General features: G+C 46.7%; 1 protein-coding gene across 2 annotated transcripts in view; it reads right to left on the reverse strand.

Annotated features, from left to right (window-relative positions):
• The window catches only part of LOC146813697 (solute carrier family 22 member 7-like), a 452,780-nt gene that overhangs the window by 56,488 nt on the left and 369,403 nt on the right, over positions 1-26,889 (reverse strand). For both annotated transcript variants that reach the window (XM_085609110.1, XM_085609109.1), the window contains exon 9: positions 4,989-5,097. In XM_085609110.1, coding sequence (XP_085465236.1) covers positions 4,989-5,097 — 109 coding nt within the window. The remainder of the gene's footprint in view (positions 1-4,988; positions 5,098-26,889) is intronic.

The raw sequence follows: 26,889 nt of genomic DNA on the forward strand, positions 1-26,889 counted from the left end.
TTTTTGGCACATACTCACTTATTGCTGTTATTATGTCGAGCCTTTTCTGCAGGGGAAAGCTACTACCTTCCACAGTGGCTGTGAGAGAGTAGGCGTGACATCTCTTTACCATCTTGAGTTGACAGGCCCTCTTGGTATTGGCATGCTGTCTCGCGCACCAGCGTGTGCAGCAGCTTCCCCATCACTGACTGCAATTTCTCTTCGTATACACAAGAACAAGCAGGTGCCCTTTTCTCCTTTGCTCTTTAGCAGCTCATTACATTCAATGATTGCTTTTTGAGAGGGTCACTTGCACCCCAGTGTGATAATGAGACGTTCCTCAATACACTGTGTGCTTGCAGAGTGTGTGGACTATGTAGTGATCCTGGTCTGGCCGACGACTGCATGGAGAGTTTGTGGTTTTGGCAATGCTGAACTCAGAGATGTCACTGCCACCCCCATTCACCGCCGCTACAGGCTCTCTCTGCTTTGGGGTATCTTTAACAGCCTGGCGTGAAATGACATGCGGCAGGTGCACGTCCATGCATATCATCAACACCGTCCAGTAATTCCCATTAAACATCCCAGGAGACTGCACATCCGGGTCATCATCACCTAATGAACATGGAGATGAAGATGATCCACGTCCTGGCACCACCACGGGTACCACCTTCATCCTTTTCCTTGTACCTCTTCCAGTACATCTCTCTGGCACTAGTCTCTTCTATATACTACCGGTACGGAATGTTTTTGTCTTCCAATGAAGGGATGGTGTCCTTTGATCACATCACTTTCCTGCTGTTTTCGCTGGAATTGCCAGGCTATGGTTTACTTGCCAGAAACCTTGATGCCGATATGTACAAACCTGGTGGTTGTCTGGCAGGCTACCATTTTCCTGGCAGCTTCAGCTCTCGTAGGTCCTGTGTTTAGTTGAGGAAACGTTGCTTTACCAGGAAGCAGCTCTATTTTACTGTTCTACCCTTCGACGAATCAGGAAGGACCATTGTCATTTTCACGCTTTTGGAGTTTGTTTCTGAAACAAAACTCTTTGGAGAGCAAGCACATCAAAACTTGACTAACCTATGTAACAGCAGCAACTTCCCTACAGACAGTGGAAATCCCACCTGCTTCGAAGGGATCTACAAATACAGAAGGCGGTCCTCTGCTGGGGATGTGGAGGCCAGGGCTTCTGCTGCACAGATGTGCAAGCCAGCAGCAATCCACGTGCTGTCCTACATTTTTAGGTCGATCGTAAGCGTACGACCTCTTGTATACTTTAGTATACATATATCTCAGTGGGCCAAATACCATTCCTTGCTTCTCATTTGTTTGTTTCAATGTCCTTTAAAAATCTTTGCTTACTAGTGGCCAGTCCTGCCTCTTTGTCCCTCCTTTTTCCTCCAAGGAGAAGGGACTTAGTACAATAATATTACACTATGTTCTGTTGATCTGCTCGTCGGGGGACTATTTTATTATGTTTTCAACCTCTTGTTACACTGTGGGTGCTCAGACGTAACTGCTAACATTTTATTGCAGCAATTACGTCTTGTCCTTCCTGTCCCAAGCAGGCAGCCGCCAGCCATGCTTTCTAGCTACTGCAGCTCTAAATCATGTAAAAAGTTAAGCCAAAATGTAAACACCGCTTTAAATAATACTTTAATATGCACGCTGCATGTGCTTTTTCCTCCCTTCCAGGACTTGTGCTTGTCTGCTGGCTGAGGAGTTGAAAGTTTCTCTTCTTCAGTTTTGCACTGAGGCCAAAATGTTTCCTTCTGGAAAAATGCCCCCTTTAAAATGTGCATTTGAATCTATTACATTAAATAAAAGCAGAACAAGAACACAGGGCCAGCACAAGGGCTGTGTGGTAGATCGCACTGGATACTGACTTCAGAGGGGCAATGTTTATTTACTTTTAAAAGTGCTCCACACATTACTGGCCTCCTGCTATTTTCAGACAATAAAAATGTCCAGATAACTTCGGAGATTGATGATCTTGCTAGAGAGATCAGATACCGATATGCATGACTTGTGGATCCTACACCCTGTAGTCCTCTGTGTTATGTAACAATTCCTTTACACTCATTTATACATTGTTGATTGATTGTCTCTGTATAATTTGTGTGTGATGCAAAGTGCTCTGACTCCCTACACTGGTATGTGTGGAGCTTTATAACTAATTAAATGCATCTGAACATTAGTGGTTATGGAGCCTTAAGGGACACTGTTAAAGAGTGGTGGTGAGGGAATCCGCATCACTCAGACTTACCTCAACATCACCTGAGCACCGTCTCAGCATCAACACAGCACCAGCTCCTCATCAGTGCAGCACCAACTCAGCATCAGTGCAGCACCACCTCAGCATCAGCGTAGCACCACCTTAACATCAGCACTGCACAGCACTATCTCACCATCAGTCCTCCACCTCCAATGCAGCCCCACCTCAGCAGGAGCACACCACTACCTCAGCACAGCACCAACTCAACATCACTCAGCTCCAGCTCAGCACCACCTCAGAAACAGTGCAGCACCACCACCTCAGCATCAGCACAGCACATCAGCATCAACACAGCACCACCTCCTCATCAGTGCACCACCAGTGCAGCACCAACTCAGCATCAGCGTAGCACCACCTTAACATCAGCACAGCACCACCTTAACATCAGCACTGCACAGCACTATCTCACCATCAGTCCTCCACCTCCAACGCAGCCCCACCTCAGCAGGAGCACACCACTACCTCAGCACAGCACCAACTCAACATCACTCAGCTCCAGCTCAGCACCACCTCAGAAACAGTGCAGCACCACCACCTCAGCATCAGCACAGCACATCAGCATCAACACAGCACCACCTCCTCATCAGTGCACCACCTGTGCATGACCAACTCAGCATCAGCGCAGCACCACCTTAACATCAGCACTGCACAGCACTATCTCACCATCAGTCCTCCACCTCCAACGCAGCCCCACCTCAGCAGGAGCACACCACTACCTCAGCACAGCACCAACTCAACATCACTCAGCTCCAGCTCAGCACCACCTCAGAAACAGTGCAGCACCACCACCTCAGCATCAGCACAGCACATCAGCATCAACACAGCACCACCTCCTCATCAGTGCACCACCTGTGCATGACCAACTCAGCATCAGCGCAGCACCACCTTAACATCAGCACTGCACAGCACTATCTCACCATCAGTCCTCCACCTCCAACGCAGCCCCACCTCAGCAGGAGCACACCACTACCTTAGCACAGCACCAACTCAACATCACTCAGCACCAGCTCAGCACCACCCCAGAAACAGTGCAACACCGCCACCTCAGCATCAGCACACCACACACCACTACCTCAGCACAGCACCAAATCAACATCACTCAGCACCACAGACTGGCAGTAAAATAGGCGCACTTACTGCCAGCTTTGGTTCTTGTAAGCAAGGACTATGAGAATAAAGTGCGTGTTTATGCAACTCTTGCAGGTTTTCAAAACACATAAATAAAAGGCATTGACATTTACAATTCCAATAGCTCAAACTCTCGCAAATGCGAGACCAATTGCATTGCAAATGCTTGTTTAAATATTATGCTTCCTTACACTGCCTAAGCTCAGCCTCCTTTACCTGACTCCATACACCGCCTTCCATCCTCTCAAACATATTTTGGAAATAAAAAACTTAAACCTGTTTTGGTGAAAGAAAAGATGTTGAAAATCAAAGTACAGCTCCCAGAGGTTTCCAATCTCAAGGGTCCCGGATCCAAAAATAGACCGGTTTGAGGCACACATTTGAGTAAAGATCGTTTTTCACAGGGCTGCTCATCCTGAGCACACGTGGTCTCTTCTCTGTCGCCTCAATGCGTGCACACAGGTGGTGGCACCCGGTGCGAGAATATTTTGACTCTCTCTCAAATACATTTCATTTCTTTTCAAGCGCTGGTAAAGGCTGGCTTAACTAATGCTCTCAGCTATCCACATAAAATACAGATGTGTTCTGGGCAGCAGGTATACCAACCCTCTGTGCTACTTTATGGCGAAACTCCACTCTCTGGGCCTATTCACAACGGTAAACTGAGATGAAAGTCTAACTTTACAACTTTCAGTATTCACAAAGGTAAACTGAGATGAAAGTCTAACTTTACAACTTTCAGTATTCACAACGGTAAACTGAGATGAAAGTCTAACTTTACAACTTTCAGTGCTCAGAAACGGTATTTACAAGTACTAAAGTTAGACTTTTGTTAAATTCAGCATCAAAAATTTGGGCTCAGTTAAACTTAAAACTAAAACTTAAATTTAACTGAGACAAAAGTTTAACTTTACTACTTGCAAATGCCCTTTGCAAATACCGAAAGTCGTGAAGCTAGACTTTCGTCTGTTTACCTTTGTGAAGCGCCCTGCCTCTATAGCAGAAACATTGATCACAAGAGTTATCTTGACATTTTTATTGCTGCCTGAAAGCTGGACGCACAAGGACCTCTGCAGCGTGTGATTTTAAATCGTAATTTATTGCTAAAGACAGCACCCCCCCTGAGGTGAGGGTCCTCCCTGCAGGTCAAGCCCAGTGCGGCTACACACCGGTCGCACCGCCCTATAGCCGGCCCTGCGGGCACGGTTTGGTTTGCTCGCTTCGATAATCCTTGGACTCCTCTCTCTACAGTGTAAACTCTCAGTCCAATGCTGTTTGTCTCTGATTCCTTCTCTAAGATTCTTTTCAATGTGAGCACAGCCGCACTGTGATGTTTTACAACAATAATAAATTCGAAATCCGTGTTTTACCTCAAAGTTTCTTTGCGAAATGTTTAAGCACAGGAAGACACACCAGTAAATTAGTTACTTTATCATAACAATGGGTCTGTATGACATTTTCATCTGCAGCTTAATCTGCAGTTTAGATTTGTTCTGCTGATACCAAGGTGCTGGGAAGTGATGTGAACCTACACACAACATTGTTACTTTTTTGCTGTACTCCAGATTGTTAATCATGAAAGTCAGAAAGCGGCGTTGATCGATACCTGAGGACGGTGGGGTAGAGCTCGAGGGTGCACATGAAGGCAGCCATGCCGGTAGACACAGAAAATCCTTTCCCTACAACAGCGAGTGTCGTCTGCAGCGCCCCTAGTGCTGGAGTGGAGCAAGGGCAGGAGAGAGAAAAGAGGCAAGAGTTATACAACTACACACAGGCTGGCTGAGGTGGAAGGAGGGGCTAAAGATTGCTTAAGTTAAGAGGGGCCTTGTGAATCATAACAACATAAGAAAAACAAACCATCACCCATTGTAGGGTTTACTAGTCATCAAACTAAATACTTTTCAAACATGAAACGACTGAGAAAAAACATAGTGCAGCACATAACAAGATATTAAAATAATTATTTAAACATCAGATGGAAAAACAGGTCAATGGCACTTTATATGTGGCATATTGCAGGTATTGTTCACACAGTTTTAGCAGGACAGATTAATGAAGCATTGATGACAGCGGAGGGATGTGGTGTACGAACAGGATTCATGCAACACTCACTGGCACCTTCAGTGCAGAAGGCTCCAAATGAGAACTCTGCTTACCCAAAAACAGACTTTTCTCCCTATTAATATTACTCCAGTCGTCTCTAGATTGTGAAATTCCTAAATTATTTTGAGCTTTTCACAATGCACATTCTAATGCAAAAAGTAGACCTTAGTTCAGGTGTCACACGGTGTGTGCAAAGAGGGCCACAGGCACAGAGCTATTGTAGATGGCTCAGCCTGTACAGTTAGTCCTTCCTGGACCAACATGATAGGTTTATGAAGTTAAATTCTAATCTCCACACACCATCCATCCATACCAAGGGAAAAAAGAGTGGACCACAGGTTCGAGCGGTTTATACTATGGAAGACTGTGGTAAGGTCCATGGATGCAAGAGATATAGGGGAGTTTTGTGCTATTGTATTTTTGCCAATCAATAGGTTAAGATTGAGACACTGCTCCCACGTCCCAATCTTTGATCTGAAGCCATTGTGACATGGGTAAACAAGCATTAAAAATGCAATAGGTCTCGCCTTTTATTCAGTTAAAGCCATTTGCTTTGCTACACAATACCATTAGCAAAGCAAATGGCTTTAACTTAATCAAAGGCGCGAGACCTATTGCATTTTCAATGCATGTTTTTCCAAGCATTGGCCGTGCGCGCACACAACTCCTGCTTCTCCCCCTCACCCACCACATATCGCGTCTCGCGGCCGCATCAATAAGATGTGGCCTAACGGCTAGAGCGTACGACCTCGAAGCTTGGTAACCAGGTTCGAGTCGCTGTGGCTCAACCTCATGTGATTCTGGGCAAATCACTCCATCTCCCCACGCCTAACAAAACATGGATGTGCCCGTCTGGAACAGCTTGTGCTTGTGTAAAGTGCCCTGATACCTCCGGGTTGAGTTCAAGCTATATAAACCTACAAGACAAAAAACTCAGCTCTGCGGATCTCACACGCCCTCACACGTGCACTCACTGTCACGTGCCTCAGAGGTACTCTCGTGCTCGTGGGTGATGCACTCTCCCACCTCCATAAGTGCCCCTCGCTCCCAGAAGATTCACGCACTTCCTGCTGGTTGGCGAAGAGTGAGACACAAGCTCTTACGTGACAAAGTCGGGGTAAAGCGCCCACCAAGCGCATCTCGGGTTTAAACAAGCATCGTCATACAAATAGAACACAGTGACCAGTACGGGGTTGTTTGCTCAACCACACGCCCCAGTGACACACTCAGGAGTGACACGCTCAGTAATGACACACCCAGTAGTGATACATCCATGAGTGATAACCTCAGGAGAGACACACAGGACTGACAAACTTAGGAGTGACACACTCTGGAGTGTAAGTACATGGGCCCCTGTCCCTGCAGGTTGGACTCATGAAGATGTGGCCTAACGGTTAGAGCGTACAACCTCGAAGCTGGGTAACCAGGTTCGAGTCTCTGCGGCTCAACCTCATGTGATTCTGGGCAAATCACTTCATCTCCCCACACCTAACAAAACATGGATGCGCCCATCTGGAACAGCTGGTGCTCGTGTAAAGCGCCATGATACCTACCGGTCGAGTTCGATCTATATAAAACTGCAAGACAAAAAACACAGCTCTGAGGCTCTTACACGCCCTCACACATGCACTCACTGTCACGTGCCTCAGAGGTACTCTCGTGCTCGTGGGGGATGCAATCTCTCCCCTCCATAAGTGCCTCTCTCTTCCAGAAGATTCACGCACTTCCTGCTGGTTGGCGAAGACGGAGACACAAGCTCTCACTTGACAAGGTTGGGGTATAGCGCCCACCAAGCGCCTCTAGGGTTTAAACAAGCATCGTCATACAAATCGAACATGGTGACCAGTACGGGGTTGTTTGCTCTCCCCCATGCCCCAGTGACACACTCAGGAGTGACACCCTCAGTAATGACACACCCAGTAGTGATACATCCAGGAGTGATAACCTCAGGAGAAACACACAGCACTGACAAACTTAAGAGTGACACGCCCAAGAGTGACACACTCTGGAGTGAAAGTACATGGGCCCCTGTCCCTGTAGGCTGGACTCATTAAGATGTGGCCTAATAGTTAGAGCATATGACCTCGAAGCTGGGTTACCAGGTTCGAGTCTCTGCGGCTCAACCTCTTGTGATTCTGGCCAAATCACTTCATCTCCCCACACCTAACAAACCTTTTAGGCCAGCAGTAAGTCGGGGCAGCCAGTCCAACTGGGACGGCTCTAAAAGAGTAAAGTGTACGTCACTGGAAGCTCTTTTCCAATGGCTGGCCACCGTTTACCATAAACGGTGACGCCAGCCAATGGAAAAGAGGGGCGGGGCTTAAACCCCGCTAGTGAAAGCTACCCTAAATCATTACATCTCGCCAACGAGACTGCGGATGTCTGCTCAGCCTACGCCAGGCGAGACCTAAAAATTGCTTTCTCAGTTGCCCAATCTTTAATCCAATCAAAAAGGTCCCTTCCCATAACTTTAAGTGTAATGTCAATTAATGAAGTTGGCATGTAACAGCTTGGCTCTGAGAGATTTCCCTTTGTAAAGATTGGTACTAATATTGAGGATGACAATGTGCTTGGTACGGAAGAGTATCCTAAACTATTAAAAACATTCAATAGCAGCGGGGCCCAAAAGCCTGGGTTATATTTAAAAAAAAAATCAATTGGTACCCCATCGGGACCAGGGGCCTTTCCGCCAATACTCTGATTTATAGCCTCCTCGACTTCCCAAGGAGTTAACTCGATTGGGGTCATATTTGTGGGCGGCATATCTTTCGAGTCTGTGGAGACTAGTGCGTATATGTGTGAGAAGTGCTGTTCCCAGGCCTCACTGGTTAGGTTACAGTTCATTTTTCCCTCTGACTGATTAAATTGTTTAACTTATTTTACTGCTGCCCAAAAAAGTTTGCTATTCTTAGCAGTCAGGGCTAGGCAATCCCTTTGCTGGTCTAGGACTTTCTTTTTTCTAGCAGGGGTTACTTGCTTAAAAGTCTTCCATAGGACTCTCACCTCCCGCATATTCCTGGGGGAGGCCTTAAGAGTTTGATGTAATTGGAGGTTGGCAATAGAGCATTCCTGGCTAAACCATTTTGGTTTACTGCTTTGGGGTTTTATAGGTCTCATAAGCTCTTTCTTAATGAGGGAGCAGGGTTGTTCAAAGGCCGTAGTCACTGGATGGGCGTGGTTGCTAGTCACTGTAAGGACATCGGAACATTAAACTTCTACATGTCCTACTTTTAAACATCATGCACCCTGTCTCGGGGGCTACAAGCTTATATGGGCGAGCCTTAATATTTAAAAGGACATTTTTGACCAGTCAAAAGGATCTATGTTTGCTTACAGGCCCAACTGCAGTTTTTACACTAAAATGGTTGGGCTACAATGGTAGACTTGAAGGACAAGTTACTTACCTTCGCTAACAATCTATCTAATAGAGACATAGCCTAGCTGCAGATTCCTTAACTTAGAATTTCCCGCAGGTACCAGTCTGGATCCGGAGACTTTTCAGCAGTACCTCTGTGCACCAGGAGATGGCGTTGCATGGCTCCGCCCTGACGTCGTCCACGGATATGACGTCAGTGGAGCCATATATGTCTCTCCAGGGGAACTGACGCCAGTTTTCTACTGTGAAACATTTTCTGCGCCCGAACGCGGAGCCACACTAAATCTGGATGTGGGAACAGTGTTCCAAAAAAAATCAACAAAATATTTGATACAATGAATAAAGAATGATGTGAAACATCAGAAATTGATTTTTGTGAAAATACCCAAGAATGAAATTGAAACAAGGGTGAGAGTAAGTATTCCCCCCACAGAAAAGCCCAGCATAAGGGGAGAACCAACCCTCTTATGAGGCAAACAGTAATGTACATGAAGGTTATGGTAAATGTCAACAATCCTGCAACAACAGTGAGTGTTCGACAATGCACACTAAGTATGATCTATTGACAGTATCAGGATCAAAGAGACCAAACCATACGGGGAGGGGATATGATCAAGCCCCACACTGGAATATAATCAGAGTGCAAGAACGTGCATTCATATTTTCACCTACCACCCAAATTCGAGAATGTCTGGTGAAAGTAACAGGACACACAGAATAAGACTTCCTGACGTGGTCAAGGATGTTAATTAGACCAAACACTCATTGAGACAGAGATCACTGGCAGAAAGATCAGTAGTGTAAAAACTCAACCTGAAAAGGCCCTCGCAGAGCAGGGAGGATGGGTGGGCATCAAGGAATCTACGTCTAGACTATGTCTCTACCAGATACATCCTTACCGAAGGTAAGTAACTTGTCCATCTGATAGAGACATATAGCCACAGATTCCTTAACTCAGAATTAGATACCTTAGCTGTACCCCATTGGAGGAGGGTCTGGGAGCGAACCTCACCAAGTTCTAAAAGAGAACTAGTCCGTGGAAAAATGATTGACCAAACAGGTGGGAACAACAAGGAGGAAAAGTGGCTGTTACGAGAAACAATAAGCTCTGCAGAAAACATCATCAAAAATTTAAAGCAATGACAAAATACTCCGCCAGAGGACAGTATTAAATTCATCACCCTTGAGGAAGGGACAAAGGAAAATCAGATAATCAAAAAGGGCCAATGCACAATGGAAAGAAAATCCATAAGCTTCTTGTAAGAAGGAAAAGAAGCAGAACTTTGTACTGGATATTAGGGATCTGCAAAAAATTATTTCCCCGAAGGAATGGGGAACATATGATAGATTCTGAGTGGATACACTGAGCATCCACAAGAGTGGATGCCAAAAGAGAGACATACAAGATACAGATGTCTGAAGAGAGAGAGAGAGACTGCTAAAGACAACGTCCGGCAAGAAACCACAAGCAGAGGGGTCTGGGCCCCTGCATGGGAAGTGCTTTGAAAAGCAAAGCACAAGACATTGTGTACGACCAACGCGTCTGGCATAGATCCAACTGTCGACTAGGGAACCAGGCAGGAGAGTGAGCCAAGAAAGGAAGGCAGATGAGATAGCACGTCCTCATTCCAGAGAATGTAGAGTAGACAATACTACAAGAACCAAACACAGCCAAACGTTTTGGGTGCAAGTTGGACCAGCAGGAATCCATTGTCTGCTAATATACCGTGCCATGACTAAAACAGGAATGGAAATTGTGTGAAGTGGAAGAAAACAAGCATGCACCTAAGATGCACTGGCTTCAAGGCCAAGGAAGGAATCACAGCTAAAAGCTTGAATGGTAATTCTAAGATAACACTCCTAAACGAAGCCAGCTGTGTCGTGAATCCAAAAATGCTCTGGAGCAGCTTGCGGCAGAGGCTGGAACATTACTACTGAGCTATCATACCCTGCAAAATATGACACATTCCACAAATGCAAAAATTTAAACCCTAAAATAGAGCAACGTTACACTTTGTGGGCTTGTCCAGTTGCAAAGTCCCACAACAACACTTTGAATGTTAAAGAAGCGTCAAAGATATCGCTAGAAGCCTGTATTGTTAAAATACAACGGGACCCTCTGGATGGTATTACAGGAAGACAACCATCCAAGGAGGACCCAGCTGGATCCTCAGCAAGGAAATATACCACCCAAGAAGAACTCCTGATGTGGTATTCTAGAATAGCTATAAAACAGCCAACTAATACGCCACATAGGGTATGTCACATCCCTATAAAAAGGGGGGATCGTCTTGAGACTAGCTCTTAGGCAGAGAACATGGAAAATAAGGGCAAAAACAGCTGTCTAGTTGTACAAGCCATCTGGGAATTAAAAGACTCAAACACAGAGGCTGAAGATGTGCAGAAGAGAAGAGCAGTGAAAAAAGTGCAAGCAGTATTAATTCAATAAAGGCCATAACAAGAGGACCATTGAAAAAGAATGAACCAAAGCAAACACCAATTACTGAATGCCAGCCATGAGGCACTGGACAGCTGAATCAACATGGCTATCAAAGAGGTGGATGCCGTCAAAGGGTAAGTCCTTAAGACTATCTACTGAACAAGCATGTCGCCTTAGAGTACTGATCTAGCCATAGCACTACCCATGGAATCTGTTGTGTCTGTGGCCAACCTAATTGAGAATTTGGTCAGTTCACGACCATCCTGAATTAGCAGACCAAGGTCAGCTCTAGGTCCATCAGGAAGAGAAGGAAGGAGACGCAAGAAAGCTGAAGCCGTTTGAACAACCAGCCCTTGAGCCCTAGGGTGTAGGGACAGACAGACAGACAGACAGGATCATCCGGAGCAGGTCATTGATGGTGTGCGATGGCACGCTCCACAGAGTCTCCCGAAGAAGGTCTTGCCCAAGTCCCTAGAAGGATGTCGTATAACGACTCACCAAAGCACAGCAAAGGCTCAACATTTGTGCTGCCTTGGTGGAGTAGATCCAACAAGGGATCTGAAGGCAGAGACAGCTTTGTGAATAACCCTAGCAATTGCCGCACTGGCCTCTGTCGCCATTCTGGGAGGTGACAGTAAGTCATAGGCAGGGGACGCTTGCAGACTTGCCCTCCAAAGTTCAAAGAGCCTACTGCCCCAGGGCGTCCAAGACCATCCAAATGCTCAACTCCACCAGTATGTGCAGAATCCTACTGCAACACTGGGGAGTTTGAATCAGCAGGGGCCTCATCCTCTATGTGGAGAGGAAATGGAGAAGGCGATTCATACGTCGAACGACGTTGAGACGGCACCGAATCGACGCCCATCACCAAGGGCATCTCCGCCGAGTGGTGATGGGACGGCATTGAATCGACATCTATTGCTATGAGAGATTGCGGCGTGGGACGGTGTCGAGTTGGGGATGTCATTACAGAAAGCCCCACCGGACTGATTCCCAACATCGTAGCTGGGCTGTGTCCTGATGTTTAAATGGGATAAATAACAATGGACTGAGTCCCAATGTCGCAACGACTCTGGAAACAGAGTCAGGGTATTCAATTGGCGCCAAGGGCAAATCTGCCAGCGATCCCTTAATTGGAGTGGCTACCACCCTTATGGGGCCCAAAGGCGCACCAGGGAGAGAGGTTGACCCAAAGATGGCATGCAAAGCCCGAAAATATGCTTTACCAGGAAATGGTGAATAGATGGGGGTCGACTGCTGTGGTGCCATCTCCGGTAAAGACCGGGAGGAACGGGCACCAGCATCGCGGCTACGTGAGTCCGACAGCCTCCGTGACTTCAACTTCTTTTGCCTAACTGTGGAGGGCGAACAGCGTCTATGGGACAGGCCTAGCAATCTGCCCTGAGCAGGAGCCCCAGCACGAAATGGGGATCGACATTTCTTAGACTCTGAATGGGATATCCAGGCAGACAGCAAATTCATCCAGCGTTCCCTGAAGGACTTTGGTTTCAGCCTGTTACAGGCGTCGCACGCCTCGGAGTCGTGGTGCTCACCCAAGCACCACATGCAAATGGCATGTGCGTCCGTCACCGACATCTGCCACATAGAGGTCTTGCATGCCGTGAAGCCCTAAGGCATCGGCACGGACACGAAAGCCGTCGATAAGGCCCAAAAATATAAAGAGGCCTGAGTAACCCCTTCTCCTGCATCCGCATTAAAGCGCGGAAAAGAAAACTGGTGTCAGCGCACCAGGAGGGACATATATGGCTCCACTGACGTCATTTCCATGACGAAGTCAGGGCGGAGCCATGCAATGCCGTCCCTTGGCATGCAGAAGTACAGCTGAAAAGTATCCGGATCTAGAATGGCACCTGGGGGAAATTCTAAGTTGCGGAATCTGTGGGTAGATGTCTCTATCAGATGCCTGTTTCTACTACCACTGTAGTGGGAGGCGCAATAGGGGCTGCAGTCCACTAGTGGCATTCATTCAACTTCCAGGCCCTGGGTAAACTTGGTACCAGATACTAGGGACTTCTACGCAAGTTAAATATGCCAATTAAGTGTATAACAATTCAACCATGTTTAAAGGGAGAGCACAGGCACTTCACAACTGGTTAAAAGGGCTAAAGTGCACAGAGGTCTAAATCCAGCAAACAAATAGACATCATATGCGGCCTACCACAAGGATCATCCCTCAGCCCCACCCTGTTCAACATTTCAACTTCTACATACCCTTCTCGCAGGCGTTGTCAGATCACATGGAATCAACATAATCTCCTACGCAGACGACACCCAACAGATCCTCTTGCTCACCAAGGACCCCTCCCAACACCAAAAGCAACTTCTGCAATGCCATGACCAACGTAGCCAAATGGATGAGAGACAACTGCATCCAACTCAATTCCGACAAAACTGAAGTACTGATCTTCAGGAAGAAAACCTATGCATGGGTCCACAGCTGGTGGCCTGCAGAACTCGGATCTACACCCACAACGACAGACGATGCACGCAACCTCAGCATCACCCTCAACAGCCAACTGACCATGAAATAACAAGTCAACAAAGTCACCTCCTCTTGCTTCCACACAGTTCGCATGATCCACAAAATCTTCGGATGCATTCCAACCAACACCACAAAGACTGTCACTCAGGCCCTTGTCACCAGCGGCCTTGACTTCGGTAACGCCCTCTACGTTGTTATGTCCACCTCTCCAAACAAAACCACATTGACGCCCACCGTAGAGACCTCCAATGGCTCCCCATCCAGAAGAGATGCCAGTTTATGATCCTCACGCATGCCTATAAACCCCTCCATTACCTACGACCTGCCTACATCAACTATTGACTGGACTTCCACCAATCCACTAGACACCTGCGCTCCTCTTTACTCGCCCTCGCACACACCCCCCATCTGTCTCAGCTGCGGCCGGTCCGTCTCTTACATCGCTGCCAAAACCTGAAGACCTTCCCCTCCAGCCTCCGCCTCCTCGCTGGCAGACTTCAGAGAGAGACTCAAGCTTTGGCTCTTCGACAGAGACTCAGTGCCCAGATACCCCTAGGGGTGACAGTGTTACACTTTACAAATGCTGTTTGGTTAATTAATTGATAGGGCAAAAATCAGCGGGGGTGAATCCGTAAAAAATGATCTGTTCTTACAGTGGCCGTTAGTAGGATTTGCATGAGGTTGGTTGTTTGTGTTGTGAGAATGCAGAACCTAGCCAAAAAAGCATCAGAAGTCTGTACATGGTCAAAGACAAGCATAAAGTCAACAAGGAAGAGCAGATGGAGCAGGGTTGAGGATGGTTTAGGCATTGTGATGCTGTGTTCTTTAAAGGGGTGAGTCGTCAACTCTTTCCTAAATTGGAGCAGCATCGGAGCAGTCCTGATGGATATGAGAATGTTATTCCAGACCCTTGGTGCATAAATGGAAAAGGCCTGCTATCTTGTCTTAGACTGTAGTCTGATGGTATCCTGGCTGGGTGTGTGGTGAGATCCACCAGAGATGGTGTGCTTGTCTGCAAGATAAGTAGAGGTGTTGGTCAGGATAGCTTTGTAAATGATGCAGCTGGTTTTGAAGATGAGGGCCTGCAAGGTGAGCCAATAGAGTTCCATCGACGTAGGAGTGATGTGAGCTTATACTTCAGTCCCGGGATGACACGTGCGGCAGCATGTAGGATGCCCCAAAGGGGAGTCATTGTGGCATTCGAAAAGCCATGGAGAAGGGTATTACCAACAACATGATGCAAGAGTACGACGGATTGAGTAGCAGTTCTGACATCACTTTCTAGAGGAAAATGATTGACTTTCACTAGAAGAGAGAGCTAATAGCAGGCCATCTGCGTTTTTTTTGGCAATGGAGGGTGAGGTTGGTTTCCAGGGTGAATCTAATTGACTTCGCATTTAGTGAAAGTTTGGGTTCGAAGCCATTACAGTTTGTATCATAGAGCTAGGGTTGTACTGTATCGTGTCACTTACTGTAGAGATGGGAACATAAGTGAATTCACTTCCAGCAGAATGGCATTGGCAGCCTGAAATCATTGGTTGAATAGTGGGAATAGTGTGTAAGGGGAAGGAGTAATTTAGGTTACTCTGGTACAACGATGATGGTGGGGTAAATTAGTCCCAGGCTGATGTACATTTGTGTTGAATCTTGCTGAGTGTAAAGGTTAAGTGTGAGGTTTGTGGAGGTATATCTTTAATTAAAGATGATATGCTTGTGTGTTAGCTTAAGGGAGGTCAGAAAATTGATGTAGTAATTAAGAGCCAGGCGTGTGGAGCAGTTGGACGTATCAGCCTTAGGGTAGTCTTCTATCAAACGATTTCCTACTCACCTCCAATTCTTGCTGAAATTAGTTTTTGTTGGCCTTAGGACTCTGTGCACTTTACCACTGCTTACCAGTGCTAAGGTGCTTGTGCGCACTCTCCTAACTATGTTTTCATTGGAATATATGTGATTGGTATATTTAATTTACTTATAAGTCCCCTGTACAGTAGTATACCATATACCCAGGGTCTGCACATTAAATGCTATCAGTGGGACTGCAGCATTTACTGTGCCAGCCACTTAAGTAGTACTTTTAGACATGTCCTAGGCCTGCCTGAATTCTGGTTTAAATTGCCATGTCAACTTGGCATTAAAATCGCCTTGTCAAGACTTAAACTCCCTTTTTTTACATTCAAGTCACCCCTAGGTAGCTTCTGGGGCAGGATGGTGTTTAATTAAAATGTTAGACTGGTATTTATAGATTTTAAAAGTTCTGGTAGTAAAAAACTACAAAATTAATTTTTCACTACTGAGAGGCCAACCCCTCACGTTGGAGAACATTGGGGATTCCTTACAATATTTAATAAGCTGTCATTTGCCGTAAGGAGCAGGTAGATATGTTATGTTTGGTATCTATGGAATTGTAAAGATAAACCCTCTTTAATGGTAAAGTTGGATTTCATTACAATTTTGAAAATACCACTTTGAAAAATTTGTACTAAAAGCGCAGGTCTCAAAGCTTGAGGGGCGTCTCCAACTTGTACTCATTCATGACAGTAAAAACAATTATTCCATTTTTCTTGAGTTATTTTGTACATTTCTTTATTGGATTTTCATATTTCGTTCATTAATCCTTCATGACGATACTGTTTTTACATATGTTCAAACTTTACATATGCTCTGATGCCCAATGCATTTCGGGCTGCTGCCCTTCGTCAGGGGATTTTAGTCTAAAAGAAAGAGAAAACTCGAGCTCAGTATGATAAATGGTGAAAATGCCGCTTGGTCTAACGATATGTAGAGTATTGTGCCACTAAATGCTGTTAGTAAGGTACAACACTGGCAGTGAAGTCTGAGGTAAGATGCAAGATGATCAAGTAGTGCGGTTGTGAAAGAAGTGTACTGATTCTGTGGGAAATTCAGTTCTCACTCCCAAGTCAAGTCAAGTAAAGTTTAGATAGAAGCTGCCAAACAAATCGGGATGAACATCCGTGAGAAGGTACCACGGCACGCTACAACTGAGAAAAATCCTAACTTTACGGCTTTAGGTATTCACAGAAGGCATTTAGGAGTCCTGAAGTTAGGAGTCCTTACTTTACTACTACTAAACTGAGAAAAATCCTAATTTTAAGGCTTTTGGTATTCACAGAAGGCATTTAGGAGTCCTAAAGTTAGGAGTCCTTACTTTACTACTACTAAACTGAGAAAAATCCTAATTTTAAGGCTTTCAGTATTCACAGAAGGCATTTAGGAGTCCTAAAGTTAGGAGTCCTAACTTTACTACTACTAAACTGATAAAAATCCTTATTTTAAGACTTTCGGTATTCACAGAAGGCATTTAGGAGTCCTAAAGTTTGGAGTCCTAACTTTTCTACTCCTAAACTGAGAAAAATCCTAATTTTAAGACTTTCGGTATTCACAGAAGGCAGTTAGGAGTCCTAAAGTTAGGACTCCTAACTTCTGTGAATACCGAAATGAGTAAGTGCCTTCTGTGAATACCAAAATGAGTAAGTGCCTTCTGTGAATACCAAAATGGTAGTAAGTTTAGGATTTTGTCTTAAGTTAGTTCTGTGAATCGGGCCCTTTAAGTGCATACAAGGTAATTATGTTGGTCATGCACGAGTGTGAGCGAAAAGAAAGTTAATGCCTGTGGTGTGAGCTGGAAATTTCAAGCAGACTTACTCCAGATCGTGTTTTACGTGGACCGCGTTCGTGCCCATCCGTGAGATGGTGCCGCGGCGTGCTGCAATTCAAACATGTTCAGTGCATAAAAATGATCATGCGCTAATGTGAGCGGATAGGAAATTAACACCTGTGGTGGGAATTTCAAGCAGACTTACTCTCAATCGCGTTTTGCGAGAACCGAATTCTTACTAGCTCAGGTCATATCATAAGTCTGCAAAACATAGTCGAAAATGTTCGTGTTAGTCAAGCAAAAAATTTGAGCAATGTTAGAAACTGTGGGGATTCTTGTTGTTTTGGTGTCAAATGATTTATTCAAATGTATTCCATTTTCTAAATTGGTTTGGGATTTTTTCTTGTGTTATGTTTTTTCTTTATTACCGTTTGTGTGATGCATAACTACTTTAAAATATTACCTCTAAATTAAGCCTGACTGCTTTTTTGTGCCAATCTGCCATGGGTTAAGCGCAGGTTGATTTAGTAACTTGTTTGTGGTTTACTCTGCAAGGGATTGCGGCTGCTGCTTGAACAGTGCTCACAACCAAAAACCTAATTTCTCACACTGGTGTTCAGAGGTGTTTGTGCAGTACTATACAGTGATTTGTGTTAACACAAAAATCCCAGCTAAATAATTTGATATCATAGTGACCCCTTTTTAAATTCTCCCTTAGTTTTTCCATTGGCAATTTTCTCCCTTTTCTAAAATTATGTGCCCAACCGTCCTTTTTTGCACCATGGAGATGGGGCCATGCAACTTGACACCCCCAGCACGGCTGAGCTGCTGAAACTCTGCAAGCAGAAGGACCTGAAAGCAGGCAAGAGGGCTTCCAGACTGGATCTCCAGGTAGCCCTCGTGGCATTTGAGAAGGTGCAGAGGTGGCAGGCCACCTGGCCACCTCAGAAGGGATAGGGTGGATGACAATGAGAAGGGAGCACAAACAGAGGAGAGAGAGGACCCAGTTCAAGGTCCTGAGCTGTCAGGACAGCAAACTGTAATTCTCATCTGTTATTTCTGCAGGAAGATACTAAGATAGGTCCCAACTTCCCACACCCACCAATGTCAGCTTAACATACGGCGTTCCGGTTCAGTGGTCGCATGAGTGACAGGGCCAGATTTTATATTGCTCCTGTCAATAGTTTTCACTTCATCCACTACCGACTTGGGAACCACAGGTAAATCCAAGTGTTTGACCCATTGCATGTCAATAACATTTCTCAGTGCACCAGAGTCAATCATAATCTGAACATCTATTGACTGATCTCCACAAAGTAGTTTTGCTGTTATCAGAGAATGATGAAGGGAGGATAAGGCATGATTTTGGGCTAGAGGTTGGAAGACTGTGAGTCCTGATCTACCCGAAGAGCTTATCTCCATGGTCTTCGGGCTCTTCACTTTCCCAATTCACTACGGGTGGATATCATGCTTCATCATAGGGCTTGCTCCTCGTCAGGCCCGTCGCTGGAACGCTTTAAGGGGATCTTTATTGGAGATCTTTTGTTCCCAAGCCATATTGTGAAGTGCAAGTGTAGGGCTGTGGAGTGTAGATAAGTGTATAAAGTGTGTGAATAGTGTAAGAAAAATTAAAAGGAGACTTAGGGCCCGATGTAGGTGGCTAAATACCAGTCGGTAACGGAGAAATTCGGTAAATATCACTGTTACCAACCGTTATTTAGCCAATTGCAATGTACGTAATACCGAATGGATTCGGTAATAAGGAATCTGTAAAATAAGCAAAATCAGTTACCGATTCCTTATTACCGACTCAGAGATACCGAAAAAACCCCAAATACCGAATCGGTAAATAAGAATCGGTAAAAGAGATGTACCAAAAATCGGTAATACCGAATTTCATGAAATTCGGTATTTAAGAGTCGGTAATTACCACTGACTCAAAGCAGGTGGTAATCATGTGCACAGCATTTAAACAGCCCCAAAATGCAACAGTCTGAACACAATGGCGTCCCTCCACGTTATTGCAAGGCGGCTACGACTACGGGCAGCAGGAATGAGGATCTGGAAAAGGGAGGAGCAAATATACAGACGGCGCGTCACACTATTCCAACTCACTGAAGCAGAAGTACATGAAAGGTACAGGCTACACCCCCAAACTATCCTGGACCTGATACGGGACCTGCACCCACTCCTGGAGCATCCTACACCAAGGGCGCACGCCATACCATCACATGTCCAGGTGCTCTGTTGCCACCACCTATTAGCATTAGGAAGTTACCAGGGGGTGATAGCTGCGGCAGGTGGCGTGTCGCAGAGCTGCCTGTCTCGGTTCCTTAACAATTTCCTGGATGCCATGATGCAAAGTATACATCACTACATACGCTTCCCCAACACACAGGCCAAACTGCAGAAAACAAAAACAGACTTCTACCAAAAGGCACAGTTCCCGCATATCATAGGGTGCATTGATGGGATACACATACCTATCTGCCCATCTGCAGCCACCGAGTACATCTACCGCAACAGAAAATCCACCCACTCCATCAACATGCAGGTCATCTGCGATACTGCCAACATCATCACCGACATCGTGGCAAAATTCCCTGGAAGCACCCTTGACTCCTACATATTCCGCAACAGTGGGATATACACACGTCTGACTGGGGGAGAATTTGGAGAAGGATACCTGCTAGGTATTAGGTAGATTAATAGCACTTTCTTTCCCATATAGGTGACAGCGCATATGCCATGCGGTCATTTATCCTGACTCCATTTCTCAATCCATCCACCCCAAGTGAGAGGAGATACAATGTGGCACATAAAAACACGCGCAACGTTGTGGAGCGCACCTTTGGACTACTAAAAAGCAGGTTCCGTTGCCTCCACAAAAGTGGAGGTGCACGTCAGTACCACCCCATCACCTGCTGCAAAATAATAGCATCATGTGCAATGCTGCATAACCTTGCCACAAAGAAAGGACCAGCAGTGGAACTAACTGACTCCGAGGACGAGGGTGAGGACTGTCCACAGCCAGAGCACAGCGGAGCAGGTGTGGCAGCAGCACCGGATGAGAGACACAGACGGGCTGAGATAACACGCAACTACTTCTGAGTGAGTAAGGAGGCATAGCCAGTTACTGTATTTTAGTGATGGTGTTTAATGACCATAGCACACCACCAAGATCAAAAGCAGTGGCCAATCAAACATGGGTTACGTCACCCATGTCAGTACAACCATAGCATGGCTGCCTCTACTTCTTGCGCCCACGCGCTGCACTGCCACGTTCCCTTGCCCCACTGCCCGCACTGCCGGTTTGTCCAGAGCCTGCACTGTGGCGTTCGCTGTGCCTCCTGGACTCTGTGGGAGGGGGCGTGATGCTACTACGGCTAGTAGCCTCCTCACTTTCACCTCCATCACCTGTTGTGGCCACCTTGTCTGTCTGGAGCACTTCAAGTGCAGTGGTCACTGTGACCAGCCCCCTAGCCACATCACGACTGCAGTGTGCCATCTCCTCTTGCATGGCCACAGAGCGTCTGCACACGAGAGAGGTTGCAGTGGACAGGCGGTTCACCGCCTTGGTGTAATTGTCCAGCTTCTGCCGCTCCCTGCGCCTTGAAAGACGGCCCTCGCCTAACTTGCTGCACAGCAGCCTCACAGCCTCCACCACGTCATTCATGCCCTTAGCCATGGTGTTGTTCATGGCACCGATGCCCTTCTCAATGCGGTGCATGTGGGCATTCATGTGTGCCATCTCCCGCTGCACTGACCTGATTGCTCTCCCTTGCAGGCACTGAACCTTCAGCATGGTACCTTCAAGGCCAGCAAACACACTGTCATCTTCGACCTGAGGACTGGCTGCCCTTGCCCTGCGGCACCTGGAAGATGTGTGGGCACGCTCTCTGGGGGACTGTGATCCTGCCCTGGTGTCAACCTCAGCCACGGTAGACTGTTGTCCACCTGTGCTGTCCTCCTCGGACACCTCCATCGGCTGGAGGGTGGCCACTGCATGCCTCCTGCCTGGCAGTGGTGGTGGCGTTGATTGTGGCATTGGTGATGGTGGTGGTGGCGTCGATGGTAGCTGTGGTGATGGTGGTGGCGTGCATGGTAGCTGTGGTGATGGTGGTGGTGGTGGCGTTGATGGTGGGTGTTGTGGTGGTGGTGGGGTGGTGTGCCCTGCAGGCGACTGGTCCTCCTCCTCTCTCCTTTCTGGCCTGGGGGCCCTTCCTCTGCTCCCCTCTGCTGCCCTGCGAGATGACTCGCCTGTGGAGACAGAATGTACACATGCTCACTTTTCTGGCAGCATTTGCATAGTAATAAATGTAATGCCTGCCAATCACACTGACTATGCTCTGCCTGCTAATTGCTAATTGCTGTCACATGCCTTTGGGTTTGCTGGACTGACTGTTCTGACATGTGTTACTTCTGACTACATCTCCCATGATGCATTGCAGGTTAGGGGTAAAACATGAACTGGAGTGGGAATCCCTATGCCTCTCTGGGGGTTGGGGGTAGGGTGGGGGGTGCACAGCATGCTGTGAATGCATCTTACCTTGTTTGTTGGCAGCTCTGGCTGAGCTGTCTGCATCGCCGACCCCACTCAGACTCTCCGGCTGGAGGGTGGACTCAACCAGCAGAACCAGAGCAGTTGGTGCAGGTGCTGTATTCCTCCCTCCACCTGTGCGCTCTGCCTGCTTCCGCCTCTCTGCAAGCCTCGCCTTTGCAGCCTTCCTCAGGTCATATCACCTTTTCTTGAGGTCATCAGTGGAGCGGTGGGTAACTCCAATGGCGTTAATTTTGTCCTGGATAGCAAGCCAGATCTTTCTTTTTTGGGACTCTGGCACCTGCAGGGACTGTTCCCGAATAAGCGGTCATGGTCCTTGGTGACATCTTCAATGAGGAGCTCCAGCTCTCTCCCACTGAATCTCTGCTTTCTTTTCCTCTCTGGTGCCTCATTCTCCCTCTCCTGCTTTTCCATTTGGATGGCAATTGGATGTCAAAGTCTGTGGAGTTGCACCTGGCTTCTCTCCTCTGCTCCCTGCCTCACAGTCAGCTCCAGGTTCAGTGCAGCTGCATGGCTGCGGCTGCCGGGGGAGTGGTGAACAGCCTTACTTCTGACTGCCTGACCCACAGGATCAGTGGGAACCACATCCTTGCCCACACAGTGCCTGGGAAGCTTGCATGCCATAGTGGCTGGATGGGTAGAAACACAGCTAAAAGCCTCTTCCGTGCCACAACAGGAGAGGAAGGCAAACTGGGGTTGGTGAAGGGCCATGAAAAGGCCCAAGGACCTGGCAGCAACTCTGCTATCCTTGTAGCACTCCAGCTCTGAGCCCGCCTTGTCCCCAAAGAGACGGGAGTCATCAAAGGGCATGCCCATGAGCAAAGCCTAGACACCCCCCAAGAAGCCGGTTATCCTCAGCCTGGCGCAGCACCATAAGGCCACAGATGAAGAGACCATTCTGACTAGCGAGTCAGTCGTGTCCAGCCCACATCAGATTGAGAACTTAGCTGTATCGCTCCTGTCAGCAAAAGCTTGGGAGAGTATTGCCCAGGGCTTCCCCGGAATCATAGACAGTACCTGAGCAACTGAATCCTAGAATAAATGGGAGTAACGGTCCAAAAGGGGTGCAGTGTTCATCTACCGCAGTGCCAGGCTAGCGGAAGAATATATTTTCTTCCCAAGGTGTCCAGCCTTCTGTATTCCCCATTCTGTGGGGCGGTAGGGAATGCTCCAGCTTTTACTCTGGAAGTGGAGGCTCAGACCACCCAGCTCTCAAAAGTAGGGTGCTGTGTGAGGAAACTAGTGTCCCCTGGGGCGAGGCGGTAGTGGCGTGTATTTACCCGTTTCACAGGACCCTATGTGGAGGGCTCGGACAAGGCCGCATGTTGGACATCCCGGAGGGCTTTGTTAAAGCGAGAAGAGGTTCTGATGGGGTGACTCCCGGCTGTCAAAATGTTTGTCACGGAGGGCAGCAGAAGGTCAGGACATCGGCCACCCTCCTCACCACCACAGCAAATGAGACTCTCACTTCTGTAGGCATGGTAGGAGGAGTGAGCAAGCCAGTATCTGGGGAGGTGTCCAGTCTACTGGTGTCTGCCAGATTTTCACACCAGGGTTCAGTGGCCCTTCCCAATCTTCCCCAAGTTCCAGCTCATAGGACTAGAGCTCAGGCTCCGACCTGGATGGCACAGCTCCAGCCGGAGTCGGATTCCTAATGGAAGGAGGCCAAAGTAGTACATGATCAGTTCTATTTCCCACTCTAAAGGCCAAGGTTATTTTACGTAAAGAACCAGTGCAAGCTTGTCATGAGATTTCTTTCTTAGGGCCTCAAGAACCAGATCGAGTGATATCAATTTTGCCTGTTTATTCAGAAGCTTGGAATAAGATTCCCTTGGGAGACCCTTGCTCCAAAGATCTGCAGTATTTACATATGATAAAGATTTTTCCAGGTATGAGGACCACCCGGATTTTCCTTTTGGTATTGCCCCCCACAGGAAGTACTCTAGGGTGTTGTGACCTCCACTTCTGAGCTTAGTACTTGACGAAGGCAACCTGGCTTGAAGTAGAAGTTTACAATTTTACCAAGTTAAACTCTAATTGTAACGTATTGAGAAGTGTTGTTCGCAGTGGATTTCAGAGCGGTAGATGCTACATTGTATTTTCTTGAACCGTTCGCCTAAGGTGTCTTTAAAAACGATCACACCATACAGTAGACTTTACAGTCAATAGCCCTGCAGAGTAGACTTGTGTCTGGACAGGGGACGTTCTTTAGTAACTGGGAAAAAGTAATGCGTAAAAAACATAGCTGAGTACCTTTTTGGGGGGAGTGCTTGCCCTCTGTTGTTAAACCATACCCCAGGTACTTACAATTTGCCACTCGCTCAATATGCACATTATTGATTTACAATTGCCCCTTCTTAATCCTACTTCTACGAAACACTGAGGAAATATGAATTTTGTGATCAGTTATGTCCCCTATCGTAGACCCCAACGGCTCCATGTGCATGCTATAAGTACATGTATGTTCCCTCCTGCTCCAGTTTTGAAGACGCAAATATATGTGCGTCCACCGTCAACATGTCCTCTTTCAGATCCGCCATGAATGGGTCAGATATTCCATTCCTAAGTATGAAAGGCCACCGACTTTATATGGTTCACTTTCCACATTTTACAGATTCAGGCGAGTAGGCCCGAATTCTGTCATCAAACCTTTTCCTGCCTTCTGCCTCTGAAAGCTCCAGTCTGAGCCCGCATCTGTGACCATGAACTTTGTCCTACTCCCTGCGCGGCTAACGGTGCCTGATCCAGCCAGTTGCCTGCCAAAAACTGTATTTCACCTTCGAGATTATCTCCTTCGCTCCTCATCCGATGCATTCCTGTCTAGTAGTTTAGGTAAACATTCCTCCAGCTACCGTGCAAAGGGGCCAGGCCTCGCTGTCCTCATGCAAGTAATTCATAGCCCCGTTACCATGGAATATTCCTACCCCCTCGCATCTAGTGTAGACACTTAGACGCTTGTACACGCACTAACAGTCAGTATAGTCAGTATAGAATAAGATTCTATCCTAAGAGACCTCTCTTTTTGGATAACACAGTTCTTTAAACATAGGATATTAGATATGATTTGGGATTAGGTTGACATAACCCCAGACTTCTGTCTCCACATGTAGAGCTAAATGTCAAGTCCCCTTCACCCTCTAGTTGCACGTCAATCACACGTCATGCGGCTGCGCGCGTATCTCTGCCAACTATTTCTGCTGACATTGCAGGATTCTTTTATGGATCCACCCACTTGTGACATCATGTTTAATGACGTATTTCAGTTACACCCATGTTTACGCCTCTATTAGTTACGTATACACAGTTTTTCTGTATTATCAGCTGTCACGCCTCTTGCATCTGTTTCACTGTAATGTATTTTCTATAAAACTGCCTATCTGTCAATAATATATGCTCCTTCCTTCCTGAACTTTCGTGGTGATGGAATAGAAGGCCAACAATTCGAATTGTCTTCCTTTTTATAGGAATAAAGCCTTTTAAAACCTCTAATACCACGGATTCTGCCTCTTATATTTACTGAGTTATTCTTGATAGACTTTACCGCATAAAAAATAGTACCGGTAACGAAATATTTACCACATAAATTGGCGCCCGAATAGGGACACTTTCTCATCTCACGCGCCGGCGGTGCGTTGCAGGCCCGGTCTCCTGCCACAGCTGAACGGACAAAAACGCGTATCTACAGGATTTCCTGTGTCTCCTTCCGGCCAAGCGGGGACGACTGAGGCTGCGATCAACACCCAGACGAGGCGGTGAGAAGTGCGAAGTATCCCGACCAGAGCCTAGCTGAGAGAGCAAGATCCGAGGTATACAGAGACCCGCCAGGTTCCGAAGTTCCGAGTCCAGTCGAGTCGAGTCCAGTCCGGTCCAGTTCCAGTTCCGTTCCGAGGCCTTCCGTTCCGAGCTACCCGGTGAGTACCATTACCGGGGAGGCATTTTACGTGCACATAGTCTGTGCCGGTCAAGACGGGTTTGGGTACACAAATCCGGTCTGCACTGTTTTAGCAGTGTATCTGTACTGTTTAGCAGTATATATAGTATGTTTTGCATATAAATAAGTATTATCTAGTGTCAGTATAATGTCAGTAACTAGTTTTTTATTAGTTAACATTGTTCGTAAAACTGTTAAGCGTTAAATGTTTTAAATACGTTCTATATATTGTGGTGTGAATGACTGTTCATTATTGTGTTTTTTGTATAAAGTGTGTTCTAGTAATAAAGGTCTAAAAATGCCGCTCTTTTCGAAACTAAGACAGATCAAAACTAGAAAAGGTGTACTCGAAGAAGCTGTTCCCATCCCACCTAGGGACACTCCAGGGTACTTTATGTATCATAAGCATGGCCTAGATGCCGTATTATTTCTTGATTTATGGGTGGATTACACCAAAGAATTCAAAGAAACGCCCTTATGAATGGTATGTATCCACTTCTGGCCGAAGGGTTACCTAAGGCTACTCCGGAAATACCAAAAGACTTGCCACCTCCATTGTTTCCGATAAAAGCACATCCCAAGGGGCATCCCAGAACCGCAGAAGATGTTTTCCTTTCCCGCTATTTAGATGACGCAGCTCCCGAGTATGCTAATACCGCACCACATAGACCGCTTGCCGATGATGCTCATCGCCAAGAGCATTCGTCTGTACCTCCGCAACAACACGTTTCGACACACATTCCGACAAACACATCTGTTTCTACAGCTTTTCCCGCAACGACGGTTGCTGTCTCACCTTCAACAAATCCTTTCACGTCCAGCACCCCAGACGGTGCTACAGGAGGTACGACAGACATTTTTTCTACGCCACCCAGAGGAAATACATTTTCCCTTAGAGAATTAGCACACCAACGTACGCCCAAACTAGCAACTCCCGACATGCTTAAGGAACTTCTAGTAGATTGTAGATATGATCC

This window comes from Triturus cristatus, chromosome 6 (assembly GCF_964204655.1).
Source record: "Triturus cristatus chromosome 6, aTriCri1.1, whole genome shotgun sequence".
Classification (NCBI taxonomy): domain Eukaryota; kingdom Metazoa; phylum Chordata; class Amphibia; order Caudata; family Salamandridae; genus Triturus; species Triturus cristatus.